Source organism: Macaca thibetana, chromosome 18 (genome assembly GCF_024542745.1).
Source record: "Macaca thibetana thibetana isolate TM-01 chromosome 18, ASM2454274v1, whole genome shotgun sequence".
In the NCBI taxonomy this organism is placed as follows: domain Eukaryota; kingdom Metazoa; phylum Chordata; class Mammalia; order Primates; family Cercopithecidae; genus Macaca; species Macaca thibetana.
In genome coordinates this window covers 22641751-22665482 of record NC_065595.1, presented here as the reverse complement: position 1 = coordinate 22665482, position 23732 = coordinate 22641751, and the positions used below count along the sequence as shown (strand labels likewise).

At 42.0% G+C, this 23732-nt stretch overlaps 1 protein-coding gene across 6 annotated transcripts in view; it reads right to left on the bottom strand.

Annotated features, from left to right (window-relative positions):
* Positions 1-23732, bottom strand: part of FECH (ferrochelatase) — a 90819-nt gene that overhangs the window by 17344 nt on the left and 49743 nt on the right. For 2 of the 6 annotated variants that reach the window (XM_050768059.1, XM_050768060.1), the window contains 7 exons: positions 19358-19492; positions 15787-15893; positions 12071-12169; positions 7808-7915; positions 7227-7391; positions 4225-4284; positions 1264-3756 (listed from right to left, as the gene is read on the bottom strand). In XM_050768059.1, the coding sequence (XP_050624016.1) occupies positions 3622-3756; positions 4225-4284; positions 7227-7391; positions 7808-7915; positions 12071-12169; positions 15787-15893; positions 19358-19492 (809 nt within the window). In that variant the 3' untranslated portion in view covers positions 1264-3621. Of the gene's footprint in view, positions 1-1263; positions 3757-4224; positions 4285-7226; positions 7392-7807; positions 7916-12070; positions 12170-15786; positions 15894-19357; positions 19493-23732 lie in introns of those variants that run through there. The other 4 variants (XM_050768061.1, XM_050768062.1, XM_050768064.1 and 1 more) reach the window with 2 other exon arrangements.

Genomic DNA, 23732 nt, shown 5'->3' with positions numbered 1-23732 from the left:
ATTTTGGCCAATTTCACCCATTGGGAATGGGAACATTTACCAATGTCTGGACTCCCATTGTATCTTGGAAGTAACTAACTTACTTTTAATTTTACAGGCTCACAGGCAGAAGGGACTTGACTTGTCTCAGATGGGACTTTGAACTTGGACTTTTGGGTTAATGCTGGAATGAGTTAAGACTCTAGGGCACTCTTGGGAAGGCATGATTGGTTTTGAAATGTAAAAAGGATATAAGATTTGGGAGTGGCCAGGGTGGAATGATATGGTTTGGCTCTGTGTCCCCACCCAAATCTCATCTCAAATTGTAATCCCCATAATCCCCACGTGTTGAGGGAGGGACCTGGTGGAAGGAGATGGAAACATGGAGACAGTTCCCCCCATGCTGTTCATGTGAGTTCTCACAAGATCTGATGGTTTTATAAGGGGCTCTTCCCCGCTTGCTTAAGCTCTCACCTGCTGCCATGTAAGACATCTGCTTCCCCTTCTGCCATGACTGTAAATTTCCTGAGGCTTCCTCAGACATGCCGAACTGAGTCGATTAAACCTCTTTCCTTTATAAATGACCCAGTCTCCAGTATTTCTTTTTTTTTTTTTTTTTTTTTTTTTAATTTTGGGACAGGGTCTTCCTCTGTCACCCAGGCTGGAGTGCAGTGGTGCAATCACACCTCACTGCAACCTCAAACTGCTGGGCTCAAGCAATCCTACCAACTCAGCCTCCCAAGTAGCTGGAACTACAGGCATGTGCCACTACACCCAGTTAATTTTTACTTTATTTTTTGTAGAGTCAGGGTCTGGTCTTGAACTCTTGGGATCAAGCAATCCTCCAACCTCAGCCTCCCAAAGTATTGGGATTACACATGTAAGGCACTGCACCCAGCCTCACATTTAAAGGGCTTTTAATAATGAGTTCAGGGCCAGGTGCAGAGGCTCATCCTTGTAATCCCAGCACTTTGGGAGACTGAGGCAGGAGAATCCCTTGAGCCCAGGAGTTCAAGACCAGCCTGGACAACATGGCAAAACCCCATCTCTACAAACAATATAAAAACGTAGCCCGGCGTGGTGGTGCACTCCTATAGTCCCAGCTACTTGGGAGGCTGAGGTGGGAGGATCACTTGAACCCAGGAGGTGGAGGTGGCAGTGAGATGAGATTGCACCACTGCACTCCAGCATGGGTGACATACCAAGACTCCATCTTAAAACAAACAAACAAACAAAAAACCACACAGACACACAATGAGTTCATTTCTCCTGATATGAAGCAAATTTTGAGTGTAAAAATTTATTTTGATTTTTAAAAAAGTAGTTCAAGAATGCATATTCTTTAGAAAAGCACTGTACATGCAGGGACCTGGGCTTTGTCATCACCCTGGCAAGCTAAACTGCCTTATCAACACTGTCCTTGCAAAAGTTTCTGTAGAAGTTGATTCATCAATTAAAAGCCAGATCTGTACATATACAGCTTGAAGAAACTGCCAGTAATTCCCTGCTAATTACCAGGGCAAACATTTGTATTTCAAAGTTGACCAACAGGATGACAATTCTCAAAGCTCTAAAAAGATTTTGTCCTACCAAACGCTAGCCTAGTGTATGACCATTACCCATCCATGGTTAGTAACAATCAAAGGCAACACTTCTTACAATAACAAATGCCATGAGCAGCGATCTCAATAAATCCCTCTTTGCCTGTCGCTATAAAAGCTGGTCTGGTCCCAACTCAGCATCAAAGACATTAGTTCAGACAGCACAGCACTATCTATTCAGGTTTCCTTAGCAAATAATTGCTTCAGATATACTCGCAAGGGCTCCTGAATTGGAGTTTTCTGCATCATCTCCATAAAAATATTTTTTCACGTCTATTTTTTCATTGAAGAATTGAAGCAGACCCTTGGGAAGTTTCCTTAAGGAGAGAGAGTGGCTCCAAAAATTACCTTCCTTCCAGCACCACACCACTAACCCAGAGAATTCACCTCATGGTGGGATGGTCACTCAAAGTCTACTGTGAACCTAATCCCCAAAAAGGCTAGAGGAAAATCCTAAACAATTACCTATGCCTTGTATCTTTCTCTAGAAACACAGTCTACTAATAGAAAAGCCAATTTGAAATTTTAAAAACGTAGACGCTACTCAAGAGGGCTGTCATCAATGTGGGAAAACTATTAACTCAAGTGGATGGCATGCTTCTTTTCCTGCATTAAAAAAGCTCCTCACATTGAATAATTTTGATTTAGATCAGTTTTGATTTAACAGACAGCATGAATCAAACTTAGTTAAAACCTTAATGATGTTGTAATATTTATTAACACAGCCAATTCTCAATATAGAAGATTTATGAATCTCCTAATACTTCCAGTTTATAAACTGGCTTTAAAAAAATGCTCTTTTGAAGAACAAAGTTTCAGGGTTTGGAGGAAAGAGAAAGTGATCTTTACAAATTCTTCATGGAACCACCAGGGATCTTTTAATCCATTTAAATACAAATATAGATCAGATTCTGATCTGATATTATTTCTATACTTTTAGAAACACTTTTCACTCACAAATCCAAGGTGACAATGGCATTAAAAATATCTACAGGAAAGGACTAGCATGAAATACAATATTATGATAATAGTTATTTCATTAAAGTGGTTACTTTTCTGTACTCTTCATGTGTCCCATTGTATGGCTATAAATTTTTATAATAAAAAATTGTAAATTAAGAAAGAATTCAAGTGAAGTACTGTTGACCTTATAAAATAATTCTGAAAACAAATGTATAGAAAGAAGGCATTCAACTAAGAGAAGATGCTGGATGGAAAGGCTTGCAAGGTCCCGGGAGGAGCTCCAGGGTGAAGCTCATCGTTAGCCTTTCCAGCAGCACTGTCCTTGGAGACCAGAAGCAGTGGGAGCCCCTTCCCTGTGGCACCACAGACTCCCACCAAGGCACGTATCATGAACACTGTACTGGCACACGTTTATTAGCCTTGGGTGTATGGGGAATCTCAGAGCACTTCTGCAATCTGTACTTGATTCCTTTTTACACTGAGGAAAGTGAGATTAATACACAAATACCAAGATGACCAATGAATGGTAGCCTCGCTGGCAACAGCAGCCATTGCAGGTAACCAAATTGCCTCCATAGCACTCTGTAACCCATGGGCTTAGGGAAAGATTAAGTAACATTTCTTTTTCAAATTCACTTCAAATACTCAACTATGTTCATTTAAAAAACAGCAACTATATGCACAAGACTAAACAGATCTCATTCACACTGCCAGCCCACAGACGGGACTCTCTGTACTCTTTCAGGAGGCTTTTGGGCAAGAAAGCCAAAATCTCTATTTAAAATAGGTGTGTCTAATACGATACATTTTTAACTCATTTATTAAAGGTCCTAGTGGACATTCCAAACTAGTAACATACCTAGAGAGAGAAAATACAAATGCTTACTGTATAGTTATACAAAAATAGAAATCCATCAATAGAGTCCAATCCTCAAGAAATCACACAATTTGTACCCAAAGGCTGTATATATATCAAGGAAGGATGACTTCCTTCCTTGATCTCTAATAACATCCTCTCCACATCGGAGGTATCTGGAGGTTGGGCGTTTGCCTAATGCCACAGGGTCCACCAGTGGGGTCACAGCTGCTGGCTGGTGAAGAAGGATTTAGTCTCCCTGCAGACAGGATTGACACAGAGCGGACAGCTCAGGGTCAGCTGCTTGGAACACAGCTCGTTTGACTGGATGTGCGAATGCACCAAGTCGGCCAGGGCCTGGAAGACAGACAAGAGGCAAAGAGGCATGAGAAGCACAGGGTCTGCTCGTCTGCCATGCCCCCTCCTCCAGCTGCCCAGGTCAGCACTCTGGCTTGGGGTTTCTTTTCATCCGAGTGGTGAGCCCTTTGAACCAAATTCTACAGCATCTTCCTTTCCTGAGAATCCTCAGCTTAGAGAAAGTTAAAACAGAGATTTCAGGAAATGAAAACCTCTTACCCCACCCACTAGGCCTTTTCTCTGGAAAGCAGGTTTTAAATCAGACATAGTTATAGGTGGGTAGAAATCAGAAAATTGGGGCTATCTGAAGGAAAAAAGACTGAGCAGATAAGGAATTCGATTTTATTTTTGTAATTAATTGGAACTCCAAATGTTCTAATATGTGAGAAAAACCAATATTCTGCAAGAGTTTCTCAGAGGATTACTCTCTGGTATGTTCTACTAAAACGGTTGTAACACTGTAGATACCTTAGAGAACAATGGATTTCCATTAAGAGACTCAGCTCTTCTGATGTTTTCAACTCCACACTGAATCAAATGAGAAAAGGGAGGAAAAACACAGACATACTTTATTTTTCTTTTTTTTTTTTCCAAAGAAACTGCTACAAAAAAATAAATACACACAGACACACACACACAATTCAAAGTCTGACTTCAACTGTTCACAGACTGCTCATTAATGAAAAACAGTCACGGGGTGGGGCTGTATGTTGATTCTGTTATCATAAATTATTCCTCAATTCTTATGTCCTTCCCCTTCCCGTTACCTTCCTACAGGTGGTTTGTTTGCAAATCCTTTTTGTGGTTACACTTGATGAAATTCTCAAGCAATTTTAATCTGTTTGCCATTCTTTTTTTATTCTTTTTTACTAGTGCATAATTTTACAGACTTTAAGTAGAATGTTGCTTTAAATATAGTTTCATACTTGTTTTGATCCCAAGTGCCAAAATGAAGTAAATTAACTTATTGACTATAAAATGTATATTGGACCTACACTGGATCCAATTCAGAGTTGGGTTTAAATATATATATATACACACACACACACACACACACATATATACACACACACACACATATATACACACACACATACACACACACACACACATATATATATATTTTTTGAGATGGAGTCTTGCTCTGTCACCCAGGCTGGAGTGCAGTGGTGCGATCTTGGCTCACTGCAACCTCTGACTCCCGGGTTCAACAGAGTCCTTTCTCAGCCTCTTGAGTAGCTGAGATTACAGGCACCCACTACCATGCCTGGCTAATTTTTGTATTTTTGGTAGAGGCAGCGTTTCACCATGTTGGCCAGGCTGGTCTTGAACTCCTGACCTCAAATGATCCACCCGCCTCAGCCTCCCAAAGGGCTGGGATTACACGTGTGAGCTACCAAGTCTGGCCTGAAATATATTCTTATGGAGAAAAATCTAAAGGAAAACAATGGGAGGATTGTTTCAGTACCATCCCTACTCCTGGCTCCAAAAATAGCCACTGCCTAATAACTGAAAACAATCTAATCATGATTTACTCAGGTAGTTAGGATTCTTCTCTCTCCCTTTTCTTCTGATAGCTTTTCAGTTACTTGATATTTTTTATTTATCTATTTATTTATTTATTTATTTATTTATTGAGAGGGAGTTTCGGTCTGTTGCCCAGGCTGGAGTGCAGTAGTGCAATCTCAGCTCATTGCAACCTCCACCTTCCAGATTCAAGTGATTTTCCTGCCTCAGCCTCCCGAGTAGCTGGGATTACAGGCACGTACCATCACGCTTGGCTAAGTTTTGTATTTTAGTACAGATGGGGTTTCGCCATGTTGGTCAGGCTTGTCTCAAACTCCTGACCTCAGGTGATCCACCTGCTTCAGCTTCCCAAAGTGCTCAGATTACAGGTGTGAACCACCACACCTGGCCTCAGTTACTTGATCTTTTAGATTAGCATTAACATCAGGAGACTGGCATGGGAAAAACATTGAGATTCAGCAAACACATGGATCTCAACTGAAGAGGCTATATTCTCAAACTTCATATAAAAGTCAGTTACAACAGAATAACCAGTGTTGGTGAAGGGCATTCTCCAACAATGTTGATGGGAGAGTCGTCAGCGATACACTAACTAGAAAAATATATATCCACACTGAAATTCCGTGTGTACCTGTAGTCCCAGCCACTTAGGAAGCTGAGGAGAGGATCACCTGAGCCCGGGATTTTGAGGCTGCAGGGAGCTATGACTGTGCCACTGCACTGCAGCCTGGTTGAGAGAGCCAGATTTCATCTCTAAGCAAATGTATAAAATCATAACAAATTTAAAATAAAAAATTGTTTTCCAAATATATTGGTATAAACTCTATTTTCACTGAAGTTTTAGCAAGTTCACAATTAGCCAGCTCATGGAGAGATACGGAAGGCATCTTTCAACAAAATCCATAGACAATGCTGCAACCACTTCTTAGCCAATTACAACTTGCCTGCAAATCCTGTGTCAGAACCACTGACAAGAAACTTAGGTGCTCCCTAACTTCACCCACGTCTGATTGATGTCCAGCATGGAAATTCAAATTCCATGGGGGTCGGGTGTTGGCTCAAGTTCTGCCCCTACCCACTCTCCCCCCTGCCCTCCACCTGCTGCCCAGTCCCAGAGAGGGTGAAGTCTCCTGCAGGCTGGGCCTCCATCTATCACACATGGGGTGACCAGGGCCAGAAACTCTGGCAGAAAGGGAGAAAAGGGTGTCTTGGGTCCCAATGCTTCCACACTTCCCATAAAAATAAAGCTATAAATTCGACATAGGTTTTAGGCCGGCTCTCAAAAGGCAGGACATAGATGAACAATAGTTTTTCTCCATCCTGCATGACAATTCACATCCATCTCATATTACAAGACACCGAAGATGGTATTTGTTATTTCAGTAATCAGATTGATCACAACACGGCAGCAAACAGCTAATTAAGTGAGTGCATAAAAGAGGCCAAGGAAATCACACCACACATTGCTTCCACGTTCATTTCACGCTCTTCTCTTAAATGACAATGACTCCTATATGCCTTGACACCCAACAAGAAGCCATGTAATAGCCCTGAGTAAAGGTCACTATTAGGCAAAGAAAAGAAATTATAAAACAATAAAATGTTTTCCTTTGGAATTAGTGAGAAGTACATTTCTTTTTTCTTAAAGAAGTGTAGTTGTTATTACTTTCGAGTAGCCCAGTAACTCAAACAAAATGATGTCAGCCACAGTGATCCCTGGGGCACCTGGTTTAAGGAAAGCACAGGTTTCCCCTTCTACTGCATGGAATTTACTCAATGTGTTGAGATTATTACTCAGATGAATTATTATTCAGGAGAATGAGGACACCGTACATGCAAACAAATACAGTAAACAATATTTTGAATGACACATTAGTTAGTTGCAGAGAAAATTTCCTTTTAAAACAAGTCATGATGGGATAAAGGCAGATGGGTGCATTTACCTCCTTGGCTAAAACTTGAGAGTACTCGATGTCCAGCTCATACAGCGTTTCAATATGGTCACTGGTAAACGCTATCGGAACCAAGAGGATATTCTTCCTCCCCCTCTCACAAAGCCCTTTGATAGATTCGTCTGTTTGAGGACCCAGCCAGGGCATTGGACCAACCTATGCAAAAGGTAGACGAATGCGTAAGTGGGCCATGCCTCCTGATGGTCTGTAGTACCCGTTTGCCCCCCTGGGCACACGCACTGCCCACTGGGGGCAAGAGCCACTCTTTACACCTGCTTGAATGGATTTTGATATTTTCACATGGAAACTTGAATCCTAGTAGTTGCCTCAATATAAATAAATAACAGTTTCTGTCATTGCAGCTAAAAGTAAAATATTAAACCAACGGAACTCCACAAGTCACTTGATTTCCCCTTCTATCTTACTCACTTGCAGATTCTTTCTGCCCACGGTGAGCCTTCAGGTTATGGAAGAGCCTGTCTATGTGTAAGAGCCAAATCTAACCATTTTACAAGTCATAAAATAAATTTTACCAAAAGAGCTGGCTGCCCGCCAGTGTGGAAGCCACCTACCTTGGATTGCCACACCAGTCGGTAGGGGTTGCAGTACCCCAGCCTTTCCATGACGTTTTGGACAGTGGCGCTTACCTCCTGAGGATATGGGTCGCCTCTGTTGACCACCTGCAGTGGAGACACAATGGGTGTTCAGTCATTAACACTGGGAAGGCCCCGAGAGCCTCTGACTATGTGCTGACATGGTGTGAGCGCTGGAACAAAGTCTTCCCTTTCTGTCTCCTGCACCAATGATGACATGGTCTGAGTTCAATCACCAAACTTCCTTAGTTCCACTTCATCATCAGCCAAAGAAAAACACCGCACTCAGTCATCTCTAACGTCCCTAAGAGGGTGGAGAATTCTATGTTCCATGTTATTCATGGGAGACTCACAAGATCTAACTAAGGAGGATGGTTCTCTCTCCCTCATCTGAAATACGAAGAGGACACAGAGAAGCTGGGCAGGATGGGAACTTCTACGTGGTGGTCATGTGAGTAGCTGATTTCACAACAGGAACTGAAACAGTGCTGCACGGACAATGTACAGAACGGCTGGATTTACAGTAAACCCTGGTGGAATTAGAGGAGGAAAGCAGCAGCACATCAGTGCAGGTTACGGGCACCTCCAAGAGTATGACCCACACCTTCCACTTCCTCTCTCCCCACCCTTCCTGTAACAATGCACAACAGGCAAACACTCTGTGCACAGCAAATGTTTCATACACGATCCCTTGTTAATACCTTTGAAAATTTTCAATGCAAATTTTAATGCTTTAAACATTCACTGTGTACTGACTCCCTAGCCCTCACCTGGCTTTATTTTCTTCTATAACATCTATTATATGCTAATCTACCATACCATTTTCGTATGTATTATGTTTATTACCTTTTCTCCCTACTCTCTGCAGACAAAGATTTTTCTGTTTTCTTCATTCCCATACCCTATGATATGGCTGGAAACAGTGACTGGAATATAGCAGGTGCTCAAAGAATACTGGTGAAATGAAGTATACTGACAGGTCGGGCACAGTCGCTCATGCCTGTAATCCCAGCACTTTGGGAGGCCGAGGCGGGCTGATTGCCTGAGGTCAGGAGTTCGAGACCAGCCTGACCAACATGCTGAAACCCTGTCTGTACTAAAAATACAAAAATTAGCCGGGTGGGGTGGCACACACCTGTAATTCCAGCTACTCGGGAGGCTGAGGCAGAAGAATTGCTTGAACCCAGGAGGCAAAGGTTGCAGTGAGCCAAGATTGCCCCATTGCACTCCAGCCTGGGCGATAGAGCAAGACTCCATTTCAAAAAAAAACAATTACATATATACACTGACAAACTATTTTATGATTATTACTACTGGTCTGTTTAAAAGCCATGGGAGGCATAAATGTAGAAGGAATGAAGGAAACACAAAGTTGCCAATAGGACAGCAATGCAGTAATTGCTACAAACATGATCTACCCATGGATGCTAAGATTAGGGGCAAAGTATAAGGAATAACCGAATCTCTATATTGTCTCAAAGTATCTCCTCCATGATATTTTTAATTACAAAGAGAAAAATAGTAATTTTAGGATGGATCAACACAGCAGACACACCCTTAAACAAGTGACCCGGGATCACACATCACCAGTAGAAAAGCACATTGACATCACAGACCCCCGGGTGTGATGCACAGAGGAAGGCCCCACAACCCTGTGGGTTCTTGCCAATGATGCATAACTGCAATCTAATCATGAGAAAACTTCAGACAAACCCAGATGGAGGGATGTACCACAAAACAACTGACATCCTAAAAATGACTCCTCAAAAATATCAACGTGTGGCGGGGCGTGGTGCCTCACACCTATAATCTCAGTGCTTCGGGAGGCTGAGGTGGGTGGATCACCTGGGTCCAGGAGGTCGAGACAAGTCTGGGCAACATGGCGAAACCCTGTCTCTTCAAAAAATACTAATATTAGCCAGGTGTGGTGGTGTGCACCTGTAGTCCGAGCCACTCAGGAGGCTGAGGTGAGAGGCTCACCCAAGTCTGGTAGGTTGAGGCTGTAGTGAGTCGTGACTGCACCACAGCACTCCAGCCTGAGTGACAGAGTGAGATCCTGTACCAAAAATAAATAAATAAACAAATAAAATCAAGGTGATGAAAGAGAAGCCAAGTATCAGTGTTGGTAGCGGTACAATGGCTGTGTAAGATGTTAACACTGGTCTCAGTGCCGGTAGCGGTACAATGGCTGTGTAAGACGTTAACACTGGTCTCAGTGTCGGTAGCTGTACAATGGCTATGTAAGATGTCAACACCGGGAGAGGCTGAGTAGAGGGTAACTCTGCACTGTCCTCACCAGTTTTCTGTAAGTCTAAAAATTTCTTCAAAATAAAAAGTTTTAAAAGTTGTCAGAAGTGAACGTAGGGGAAGAGTGTGCTAGATCATTGTTCTTTCTCACCTCTCCAACTGTCCTCCCCATACGTGACTTATCCTTATGACATCACAGCATTTCCCGGTCCCACAACAAGGCTCGACCAGCAAAATAACCTGGAGGCAGCGTGCTCTGCCCCCAGGTGAAAGAATAAGGAAGCGAGGCCAGGGTGAGAGGAGGCAAGGCAGCACCTGGAGTCCCCACATACAAAAATGGGTTTCAGCTGGGCACAGTGGCTCATGCTTGTGATCCCAGCACTTTGGGAGGCCAAGGTGAGTGGATCACTTGAGACTGAGACCAACCTGGGCAACATGGTGAAACCCTGTCTCTACTAAAAATACAAAATTTAGCCAGCCGTGGTGGTGTGTGCCTGTGGTCCCAGGTACTCAAGAGGTTGTGGCAGGAGAATCGCTTGAACCCAGGAGGTGGAGGCTACAGTGAGCTGTGATCGCACCACTGCACTCCAGCCTGGGCAATAGAGCGAGACCCCGTCTCAAACAAACAAACAAACAAATGTGTTTGCTTTGGGCTGGTTCAAGAGCTTCCCTTCTGGCATCTCAGGCGAGGTCTCACCTTACATAGGATGAGGCGGCAGGAGGATGGACATGTGAAAAGGACTGTATGACACCAGAAAAGGAAAAGCAAACCCATTAAAATAGGCCGGCTTCCAGAAGAAAGGAATTTATCTCCAGGGCCTCCTACCGCCCACCCACAGCCGAGAAAATGAGTAGAGGATCTGCAAGGGCTTGGCCCTAGTGGCCACCAGGGGGCGGTAAGGCCCAGTTACAAGCGTGGCCCAGACACTGAGGCTGGCTCCATTCCCGACGTTGTTAAAACCTCAATCACACCTATGAAGATGTAATTATCCACCTCTCTGGCTTGGAAAGCACTGGTTTTAGGATACAATGCCAGTTCTGAGCAGATGAAACTGGTTACTTATTCCAAGCACTTCTATATATCATACAGTACACTAGCTTGATCATTCTTGTTTCCAACAATATAACAGCTATGGCACAGATTGTAGCATCTGGATGAATAGCCTAGAGTAATATGATGAACTAAGGAGCAGCCAGACCCCAACTTGATCCTCTATATTCACTTGCAAAAATGTGGTCCTGAGTCTTAGCAAACTGCAATGGCTGCCTGGAATTCAAACAGCCCCTAATAAGTCCATCCAAAAGCATGGGACTGAGAGCGCTTTGTCTGAATGGAGACCCTTCCACTCAACACACAGAAACATCAAGCTGAGCTCTGCCGACAGGGCAGGCAAAAGCAGCCTTCTCTTAACTGTCCCACTTATTAGAAAGTCTTATATATGAATATATCTTCAAGTTATCGTTTTAAAGAAAAGAGGAGCCAGGTGTGGTGGGGCTCACACCTGTAATCCCCGCACTTTGGGAGGCCTGGGTGGGTGGATCACCTAAGGTCAGGAGTTTGAGACCAGCCTGGCCAACATGGTGAAACCCAGTCTCTACTAAAAATATAAAAAATTAGCCAGGCATGGTTGTGGGTGCCTGTAATCCTAGCTACTTGGGAGGCTGAGGCAAGATAATTGCTTGAGCCCAGGAGGCGGAGGTTGCAGTGAGCCAAGATTGCGCCACTGCCCTCCAGCCTGGGCAACACAGCAAGACTCTGTTTCAAAAAATAAAAGAAAAGAGGAAAAGATCTACTTACATTATTATAATTTGGATTCATTGTTATGAGGTTTTAAGAAGTGAGGCTAGGTACGTTAGCACCAAGTCTGAGATTTGAGAATTCATTCTTGCACTGGGCTTAGGACATAATGGAAGCTGGACCCATTTCACACATTTAGCAAATGAAATCACCCAATCCTCTGTCACTAGGTCATCCAAGAAAATGTTCGTACTTACAGACATCGGCAGTGAGTGGGCAGAAAACAGAATGACCACCTCGCTTCTCTTCTCAAGTGGAAAATGGTCCAGTTCCTTTAGAATATGATCTGCAAAGCACTGAGGGAGTAATAACAAAGGAGGATAAAGAGGAAGGGGAGAAAGAAATGGAAGGAAAAAGAAAATATTTTTAAAATGAAGCCTACACCAAAAATCTCAGAGCAACCCTCAAAAAATCCGAACTCTCTTTTTAAAAAAATTGCAAACAGTCCAGCCTCTCAGCATTGGTTTATCATCAAAATGGATCATAACGGTTTCAGGGGGCCTAGGGAATTTGCTGGGAAACTTCTAAAGCTCGCTAATGGCTCACTGCAAATGCGGGCTGTGGATCTGCTTCCCCTCGGGAAGGACAGGGCACGCTTCCAGATGGAAAGGAAACACAGATGGGAAGGAGAAGTTGTTTTAAGACTTCTCATTTGCTCTGTTAGCAGGAAAACAGCTTACAGCGTCTTTCTAAAGCCTCCTTAGTTTGGCTTTCAGACATACCACATTAAATACATTAGTCAGGAATAGGAGGGAAATAAGAAAATACTGTTCTATTTTTATAACATTTTCTTCTGAGCCTCGTATCCCCATCAAGTTAAGTTTTATAAAAACCTTCACAACAACAGATGATAGGTGATACCCACCCATTAAATTCACAGAGTGAGGAAAGATGTGGTAAACTTAGGGGCTCATTCAGTCACATCTGTGGAACTTGGGAAAGAACACGGTTCCTGCCTCTCCCTCCAAACCTCTGTCTACCAGACCAGGGAGCTCCCTTCGTTTAGCCGGCACTTTGATTCACGTCGATAGGTGCTGAAATACCAGAACTGAAGGGGCTTTCTTTCATCTTATACTTTAATCATTCTGTCATTTAGCTTATAAAAAATGCTACAAAACACACAAATGGGTCAACTGACAAAATCAGAATATGAATGTAGATTAAGTAAAAGTTTAAATATATTTATGTTAAATTTACTGAAGTTGAATGTTGTACTGTGGTTATGTAAGAGAATATTCCTGATTTTAGAAAACACACATTTAAGTGTTTGGGTTTAGAGGATGATGATATATGCATAACTTATTCTCAAAAGGGTCAGAAAAAAATCATGTATATACAAACACAGAGACACACACATACATACACACACAGGGCATGTGAATGATAAAGCAAGTAGGAGATACATGTTAATAACACATCAATAGGCCAGACGCAGTGGCTCACGCCAGTAATCCCAGCACTTTAGGAAGCCAAGGCGAGAGGATTGCTGGAGCCCAGAAGTTCAAGACCAGCCTGGGCAACATGGAAAGACCTAATCTCCACAACATTTTTAAAAATTAGCAGGGCATAATGGCACATGCCTATGGTCAGCTACTCAGGAGGCTGAGGCAGGAGGATCACTTGAGCCCCGGAGGTTAAGGCTGCAGTGAGCTATGATCCTTCCACTCAACTCCAGCCTGGGCAACAGAGTGAAACCCTGTCTCGAAATACTAATAACACAGTAACATAGGTAAAAGAGTAGATGAGAGTTCCTTATACTGTTCTTAATCTTGTAACTTTTCTGCATATCTCAAATTATTTCCCAATTGTCCTTTGTAACTTTTTAAAAACTATAAAGGACAATTGATCAGAAACATGTAAATCTGCACTTGTTGGTATTTTGATATATCAGTGGTCAGTGAAAACTATGGGATAAGCAAACTATTCCCTAATAAATATTGAGATATTATTAATCTTTCCAGAACTCTTGAAATTTGGCAAATAAATATCCTAAGGCATAAAATGGTACCTAAAGTTCAGTTCCCTTTTCAGAATTTATAATGCAAATTCTCAGTAAATGTGATAGGATTAGATACAAACAAAACCAATATTTTCTGGTCTTTGCAGTGTTTGGAAACTAAGGATGCTCAGAAAGGATTATTTTTGGGCCTCAGCCTAGAAAAGGAGGCCCACTGCAAGGTTTATACAGGAGTCTAGAACATAAATTTGCCCCAATTAATCCAACAGCTAGATAAATACCAATATTAGAGAAAACAGTAATAAAATGGCTATTTGGAGCAATCACTACCTATGCCAAGTAGAAATGTGGATTCGAAACAGAATTTGTAGTTTTAAACTGTATTTTTTGTTTTAGTATAGGGTTTTGTTTTCTGGTTTCCAAAAATGTCATATCATATCCAAAGCTTAGTGCTTTTCTTTTCTTGGCTTGCAAAGCTGCAAGTAAAAACACAAATCATACGGCCTGCAACAGCCTCTAAGCTGTCTTCAAAACTGAGGCGCCATGGGTAAGGAGAAGTGCTATTTAAATCACCTAAAACCCATCTGCGGTATTTTCCAGGCGCAACCTCTCTGCAGAATGAAAGAGGCACCGAGCCTCTCAGAGCCTTCAATCACACCATCTAGGAGGGTGGATAAATGCCTCTAAAATTCCCTTTCATTTTATGAACAGAGACTTCCTCAGTTAAGAGACCTTTCCATCGTTCTGCTTCCCCCCTTTTCAAAGGGCTGAATTTTAATGCAAATCTAATTACTCACTTGATCAGGGCAGGCAGATGCTGTGCAGATCCCTCCATTCCCTGCTACCACATGTCAATGCTGACCTGAAACCCCCCTCCTTTCCAATCGCAGGCCTCCCAGAGCAAAACCCAGGCTGCTGGTGCTTCAGGCAGTACTGGCTGGACCCAGCAACACAGCCGTCAATGGTGCACACAGAGACCACAACTACACCCACCCCTAAGGGTAAGCTCCTTCACTTTTTACTTAAAATTGGATTTCAACCCAAGTGTTAACTCTTTATATGCCTAAGGAACACTGCTCTGGGGAGAGCTGGCCTGATTTCAATGATGTCTAGCACCATCTAGTGGTCACAGATTTAAGTGATACCAGGCTTCTAAAGCTGTTAGTAGGGTTTTTTGCCAAGAGTCAGAAAAGGTTCAGGGAGTGAAAAATAAAATGGATAAAATCTAAATGACTTAATATTTCCCCTACCTAAAATAACTCAAAAGCAGAAACTTCTACTAGCAGAACAAAATTATATTTGCCTAATTTAGGGCAATATTTTACCAATTGCCCTCTCATTTTTGACAGGCAGAAAAGAATATAGTAACATCAGTTCAAAGCTATTAACTTTAGAACTGTAATTTTAATTTATTCTCCTAAAATCAAGCATCTGTTAATAAAAATATTATATATATATATAAATTGTACAGAAGAAATATGAAATTTAATATGTAAAACTTTATTGGAACATTCAATTTATTTTCATGTCTCAGAAAATGTAGATATATTACTTTTACATTTTAAAAATCTTTTGACATTTTAAAGGATTTAGAAAATAGAAAATTTAATTCGTTGGTCAGTCATTCAGCCTACAAATGCGAGTTAACTGAAACACCATGCACAATCTTTAATGCTCTTCGGGTCATAGGAAACACAAAACTCAAAATGTTGTTCTGTTATGGTTTGGGACTAATAGCATTAATCTGAAGAAAGAAGACTCTAATCATTTTAATCTTTAAATGTATTTTCTCTTTTCATAATAAATCAAGAATATAATACTTTTATTTAATCCCTAACACACAATTTAAGCAAAGGAACAGTAAGGCTCAGAAGGACATCCACAAACCCAGAAGGGACAAGAAGCTGATACACACTAGATGCTGGGGTGACAGGCAGCTGGCAATTACTGGCTTACCTGGATGAGGAGGTGATGTGTGGGCCACCTGTCAATAGTGCTCCACTTCATCGTGGGCTTCCGTCCCACTTGATTATAGTACCTGTAAATGGCATTTAAGCTGCTGCCTGAAATATACAGAGGCCACTTAGTAGATGCATTTTGATTATGGTGAAAATAAAAAACAGACTCGTAAAGGTAGTATATATAAGTTCAAAGCAGGTAACTGCTTCTATACTGAATCAGTCTAATTACAATCATTTCAATACTCTAAAATGCATATAGATTTAACTACCCTGCAAATGAAGATCACTAAAAAGCAATCAATTTCAATGGACTTTCAAAGATTATTGATGTCAGTTCTAGTGAAAAACAAGATGACTGCAGAGTTATGAAATATAAGCAGTCATATTTGCAGGGACCAAGTCTTACAATTGAAAGTATGTTGGCCAGGCGCAGTGGCTCACGCCTGTAATCCCAGTACTTTGGGAGGCCGAGGCTGGTGGATCACCTGAGGTCGGGAGTTTGACACCTGCCTGACTAACATGGAGAGAGCCTGTCTCTACTAAAAAATACAAAATTAGCCAAGTCTGATAGTACACTTGTAATCCCAGCTACTCGGGAGGCTGAGGTAGGAGAATCGCTTGAACCCAGGAGGCGGAGGTTGCGGTGAGCCAAGATCACGCCATTGCACTCCAGCCTGGGCAACAAGAGCGAAACTCCGTCACAAAAAAAAAAAAAAAAAAAAAAAAGTATGTTATTTTTTTTTTCAGTTACAAAGGTTATCAATCCCATTATAGGAAACGTATGGGATGGGGAAGAAAGGAAAAAAGAAACTGACCATTATCCCAGCATGCTAATTAGTCATTGTTTTACTCTAATATGGTTTTTTTCTTTATAGATGTTTTGTTTTACAAAGTTGTAATTTTTAATACATATGCAATTCTGCATGCTGAGTATTTTGAGCATCTTTACTTAATATTAAGAGATAAATATTTTCCATGTTACGATAAAAGCTTTGTAACTATTGTTTGTTTGTTTGTGAGGCGGAGTTTTGCTCTTGTTGCCCAGGCTGGAGTGCAATGGCACGATCTCGACTCACTGCAACCTCTACCTCTCAGATTCAAGTGACTCTCCTGCCTCAGCCTCCTGAGTAGCTGGGATTACAGGTATGTTCCACCATGCCCGGCTAATTTTGTATTTTTAGTAGAGACAGGGTTTCTCCATGTTGGTCAGGCTGGTCTCGAACTCCCAACCTCAGGTAATTGGCCCGCCTGGGTCTCCCAAAGTGCTGGGATTACAGGGGTAAGCCACCGCACCCAGCATAACTATTGTTATTAATGGCCTCATGATAAGGAGAGAAAATTATTGAGGTTCCTGTGAGCTCTCATTCCCTAGAATAAAGTAAATGGACACCAAATCGTTACAAGTAATCTAATAAACTTATATTCTATAAGAGAGAGATGGAAATCATGAAAATTCAAAGCCAAAACGAAGGTAGATGGTGTCAACCCAATGCAACCTTTTCCTGTCTAGGGGAGTTAGCATTGGGGTCACACCCGAATCCTATGAAACCAAGTCTAACACACAGCCTCTTCCTCAATCTTAACAAAGGGCAAGTCCCGAAACATTTCTATGCTTTCCATCACCAACCCACTGGGCTCTCTAACTATAAGAACTATTAGTTAGCTTTCCAATTTAAAATGTTAGGAGAGAGCATATTTTAAATCAAATATACTCTCAGACTAAGACTCAACTTCCAAAACGAGAAACAGGTTCAATTTTGGTGAGTAGAGTACAGAAGAATTCAAATGGACTCCATTCAAGGTTCAAAAACAAGCTCTCCAGAAATCAAAAAGTTGTCACCACCATATTCACATTACAGACCACACTTCACAGGTGGATATCATTTTCATATGTGCAAGAGGGCATCTGGACATACGTGTAAGGGAGCATCTGGCATTAGCTCTTTCAGGTTGTGTGGAAATATTCAACAAACAATCCAAAGAAGTCATTAAGAAGGAGAAAAATGTGACTGAGAAATTCGTTTGTGATGAAGACATACGCTGGCTCTGCCACAATAGTGCATGTCTAAAAGATCCAACAGATAAACAGCACCTGAGTGGCCTCGAAGAATTCATGTACTTCCCTAAGCCTTCCACAACTTGGATAGATGGATGTACCTGTCCTTCTATGAGATACACTCAAGGAAAACTAAGCACATGCTGAAGGTTTGCATACACTGTCACTTGTTAGAGCCAGCCCTGAAATACAAATCATTGTCAATCTCCTGTCATGTAAATAATAAACTTCTTAATTTATCTAATTGTGAGAGCAGCCATTTACATATTGAGGTGTATTTCTTAAAACAAGGCAAAAGTAGAGCTTAAAAATTCATAAAATCTGACTCCTTCTCCAGTAACATATGACCAGACATTTTGAAGTTGTAGTGGTGCATTTCAAAAAGAAAAATAATAATTCAGGCCGAGTGCGGTGGCTCACGCCTGTAATCCCAGCGCTTTAGAGGCTGAGGCGGGTGCATCACTTGCGGCCAGGAGTTTGAGAACAGCCTGGCCAACATGGTGAAACCCATCTCTACCAAAAATACACAAATCAGCTGAGTGTGATGGTGCGTGCCTGTAATCCCAGCTACTCAGGAGACTGAGGCAGGAGGATCGCTTGAACCCTGGAGATGGAGGTTGCAATGACAGAGCAAGACTCTGTCTCAGAAAAAAAAGAAAGAAAAGAAATGATAATTCCAACTCTTGAGGGTATCTGAGAACTCAGGCATTTTAATGGGTTCTCTGAACAAATATTTGAGGCACATAACAAGCTTTGACTTTTTTCAATAGCCTTTTGATTCTCCTTATGGTTATAGAAATGATAAACATTAATATCCGAAAGCTATTTGGGACTAAGACTGTGCTGACCTCAGTCCTTGCAAGGGAATGCAAACAAATGTATCTGTGGGTGACGGCAGCAGCTTTGCCTACAATGAATGATACAGAGATTGCCAAACACCGATTATTCCCCAGCTCCAGTTAAATATACAGAAAACAAGAAGCAGTAACATTTTCCAAAATCAAGAACACAGAAAATTTTGCAAAGGGAACCCCAAACTGGGCTTTAGTTTTACCAGCAACCAACTCATAACTGAAGCACAACAGCAGCAATAAAATACCAGTATTTCCCATGTTGTATGGGCATCTTTGCTTTTAAAATGCAGTTACAATATTTGCTACATCAGTAAGAAAATCTGGGTAGCCATAAAAAGGTTTATCACACAAACCTAAAAAGAGCCTTAAGGTTCATTACGGATCCATGACGCAATGGCATTAAAGCACTGAACACTTACAGCTACTGCCTACCACCCCCCATTTGTAATTCCCAGCCAAGTGGCCAATAATTCAAGGGACAGATGGACCATGAGATTTCAAATGGACTGACCTGAACTCTCGTGTTTAAAGAAGACAGGTTGAATTTGCCATTCAAATTGCAAATGATTCATCCTTCCCTCCAGTAGTACTTACACTCCTTGGTTATTTTTGCCAGCACCGTATCTACCTTTCTACTGGCAGAGAGATGCCCTTACCTGTGGTGGAGCAGCTGTACTGTGGATACTGTGTGAAAGCAATAGCCCTTTCTAGGCCATCTCTCTCCATCTCCTCAATTGCTTCTTCTGTTAAAGGATGGACGTACCGAAATCCAATATAGTATTTGTGAGGGGCTATTAGGAAGCACACGTGGAAAGGAGAAAGTGTTAATCTCTATATAGATTCCTCAGAGTCACCGAACATAATGCAATGCCCAGAACAAAGAACAGTTCATGTAATTTCCTATGGCACTGACGGTGGAGGCAAGTTTAGCATATTCCTTGGATCGTATCCACTCTTCAGCTGGTATGTGGACTTTTAATCACAATTTTCTGGGATCAGCACCCCACCCACACATCTTTACTGCACAGTGGGTTTTAAAACTCAAACTTCTCTTCCTAATTCTCTGTTCTTGGCTGGCCTAAGAAAGTCTCAAGAGAAAGGAGGAAAAAACAACACTGATTCTAAAATATAACTTCCTCTTGCATACCAGATACTATGGTAGACACTGGGCATTTTTTTTTTTTTTTTTTTTTTTTTTTTTTTGAGACGGAGTCTCGCTCTGCCGCCCAAGCTGGAGTGCAGTGGCTCGATCTTGGCTCACTGCAAGCTCTGCCTCCCGGGTTCACGCCATTCTCCTGCCTCAGCCTCTTGAGTAGCTGGGACTACAGGCGCCCACCACCATGCCTGGCTAATTTTTTTGTATTTTTAGTAGAGATGGGGTTTCACCATGTTAGGTAGGATGGTCTCGATCTCCTGACCTTGTGATCCGCCCGCCTTGGCCTCCCAAAGTGTTGAGATTACAGGCGTGACCCACCGCGCCCGGCCATATTTTTTTCAATCATTTAAACCTGATTTTTCAGATAAGGCAACAGAGACTCTGAAGGTTAACTGAACTACCCAAATTCATACCTTGCAGGTGGTCGAGCTGGAATTAGAGCCTGGGTCTCCCGACCCATGCTCCTCACTCCTCCCAGAAGCCCCCTCACCCGACTCCTATTACCCAGTTCCCTGAAACCCCAGGCCAACTCGTTTATACATAAAAAAAGAAAGAGTTCTTGGATATGTAAAAAAATTCATTGATAACAAATGATTAAAATGATTCTCCTCACTACACATATAAAACAGTGCTTAATTTGGAGGTGCCACATGGGATTGAAAGTCATCGTTCTTGGTACCTAAATGGCCCATGCCTGATGCATATCCTCGTGTTCTTTCCCTGTCCCTTCCCTGTCCTTTCACTAATACTCTCCTCTATCTTTTTTATCTTCCCGCATCTTCCTTTCCTATGGTTCAAAAACATCCACACCACATAATTGCTTAAGCATGTATAAAGTCATAAAACTACAAGTTTCCTAAACTTACTTAGTCTTGTTTCCTTGTCTTTTCATAGGATTACATATAACTTACACTCAGGGATGACAGTGAGAATCACTACATGAATGTCAGGTAATAATAAGACCATGATAATGTTACTGTCCAAAGCATTAGCAAGGGGCTGCAACTATGAATGTGACATAAATTGCCACAAGAAACATTTAGGTTAAAGTGAAGGAAAAGACGGGAGTTTATCTCATTTAAACATAGATATATACAAGGATGACATTCCTCCTAACTTGACCCAGAGAACTATGAGCCAATGGAACACATTCCCAAGGGAGAAGCAGAATGCCCTTAGGCGAGAGAAGCACATGTGCGCACAGAAAGACTGGTTGGACTCAGTAGTCTCTGGTTGGGGACTGCAAAAGAGAGGAAGGAAGTAAAACTGAATCATTTTTAGTGCTCTGTCCATTTTCAGGCCACGAATTTCATGCTGCCTTGCATAAAATGATCACTAGCAATTAAAATATATCAGAGGAGGGTGGCCGGGCGCGGTGGCTCAAGCCTGTAATCCCAGCACTTTGGGAGGCCGAGACGGGCGGATCACGAGGTCAGGAGATCGAGACCATCCTGGCTAACACGGTGAAACCCCGTCTCTACTAAAAAATACAAAAAACTAGCCGGGCACGGTGGCGGGCACCTGTAGTCCCAACTACTCGGGAGGCTGAGGCAGGAGAATGGCATGAACCCGGGAGGCGGAGCTTGCAGTGAGCTGAGATCCGGCCACTGCACTCCAGCCTGGGCGGCAGAGCGAGACTCCGTCTCAAAAAAAAAAAAAAAAAAAAAAAAAAATATATATATATATATATATATATATATATATATCAGAGGACATGATCCCATAAGCAAACTCCAAATGACTTAATTGTTCAAAGATTATGTGCTTTGTGCTAAAAACTGCCAACTATTACAATACCATCAAAACCCTTGAAGCAACTCTTGGTGATCTGAGCTGAGGTTTAGCAAGCAAGTGGAAACTGTTTTCGAATCTACTTTGAAACAATACAATGATCAGAATGACATCCCCAGTGCTGCAGGTCAACTGGCTTCTCACATTTTCTTTTCACCTGTCCAGTATCTGAAGATTACAGTCTAAATGCCTGGAGTCTGGGAGTGCCTCAAATCGTGCACACTAAGAGGTAGAGGGGCTGCCCTTGCAGATAAAGACACAGCAGGTGGCCACATTTTAAAGTGAGACAGAGGAAAATACCCTAGAAAGAACTGATAATGTTTTCTAAATGCTTTCTAAAGACAACCTGTAAACACATATTGTAGAAAAAGCGGCAATGTACTCTCCAACTGCGCATATCCTGAAGAACTAACAAACAGTGTTCACGGAGGCCCCTTGTCCACCAGGGTGGGTTTCACACAGAGGCTGGCTGTCCCTGGAAGGACGCAGGGACGGGAAGCAGCATCTCTGACGTTAACCAGCGCCACATCTCATGGGCACATCTGGCCGGAGTGAGCCCAAAACACATCACTCACTGGCCTAGCCTAGGTACCCTCACAGCAGCCGTCTAATGTAAACAGTCTTCAGCAAGAACTACTAAAAGATAGAGAAACTAGATTTTTAAACAGCAAAACTTCATTAATTTAGCATATACAATAGTTCAAATGTCCGATTTGTACATGATTTTTTGAAAGAAAAGTTTGAAATACGTAGCAAATGCTTCTTAATTTGTATCAGATCTGAACCCTGTGCTAATCATGAATTAAAAAGCTCACGTATATTGAATTTTTGTCATGTTAATGCCTTTCAGGATTATCTCATTTAATTTTCACAAGGATCTAGGAGTTGGGTTCTATTACCAACCCCATTTTCTAGCTGAGGCTTAGTGAAGTAAGTAAACTGCCTGAACCAGAGCAGGGAAGCCAGCACCATCAGAGAAAAGAACCTATACTCCAGCCACACTGCATCCGGTAAAGAACAGAATTATTTCATGAGTCACTAAAAGCAGTTACAAGCCAAACAGTTAAACTACAATTTGTATAGCATATTTGAGATTTAGACTTTCCATCACATGATTACACTTCTCATCTATTTCCGTATGTATTCTCTACATTTCTGCAATGCAACTACATGAAACCACTTCCTGATATAACTCACTGTCTTAGTTAACTGGTCTATTCTATGAAACCAGCGCAAGTCTCAAAATGTCCACACTGGCTACCAAGCAACAACCACTTCCCTAAAAAATGACAGCATGAAACGTGTTTATCTGTTTGCAATTATCACATTTTCTGGCCTAAAGAGAATTTTTCTTAATAGAAATAAATGAATAGACATAGTTCAAAAGTAAACTTTACAACTGTATAGGAAAGAAGGGATCAGAAGGGAGGAGAAATGAGAAGGAGATGGAGAGGTACCCCCAACAGCCTCGCCACAGAGACAGGAGGTGGCGGGAAGGATGCCCTTCTGTCTATTCCTTTTTCAAGTCTGACAACTCTACCAGGACTTCAACTCCTGGGCTCACGCAATCCTTCTGCCTCAGCCTCCCACACAGCTGGGGTGTACCCCACCCCCATGCTTACTAGCGCTCTTTATAATGATGGGTACTACAGTAACATAAAAACAGGAAAAATGGGAACCTTTCTGCCTCCTCTTCCCACTGAAGACACCATAGCAATTGCAAATCTGGTTCATAATAAACCTTTTTTTTTTTTTTTTGAGACAGGGTCTCACTCTGTTGCCCAGGCTGGAGTGCAACTCTTGGTGCAACTCTTGGTGATCTGAGCTGAGGTTTAGCAAGCAAGTGGAAACTGTTTTCGAATCTACTTTGAAACAATACAATGATCAGAATGACATCCCCAGTGCTGCAGGTCAACTGGCTTCTCACATTTTCTCACGATCACAATGGCGTGATCGTGGCTCACTGTAGCTTCAACCTCCCTGGCTCAAGCGATCCCTCCACCTTAGCCTCACAAATAGCTGGGCCTCCAGGCGCGTGCCACCATGCCTGGCTAATTTTTGTTGTTGTTCTTGTTGTTGTGTGT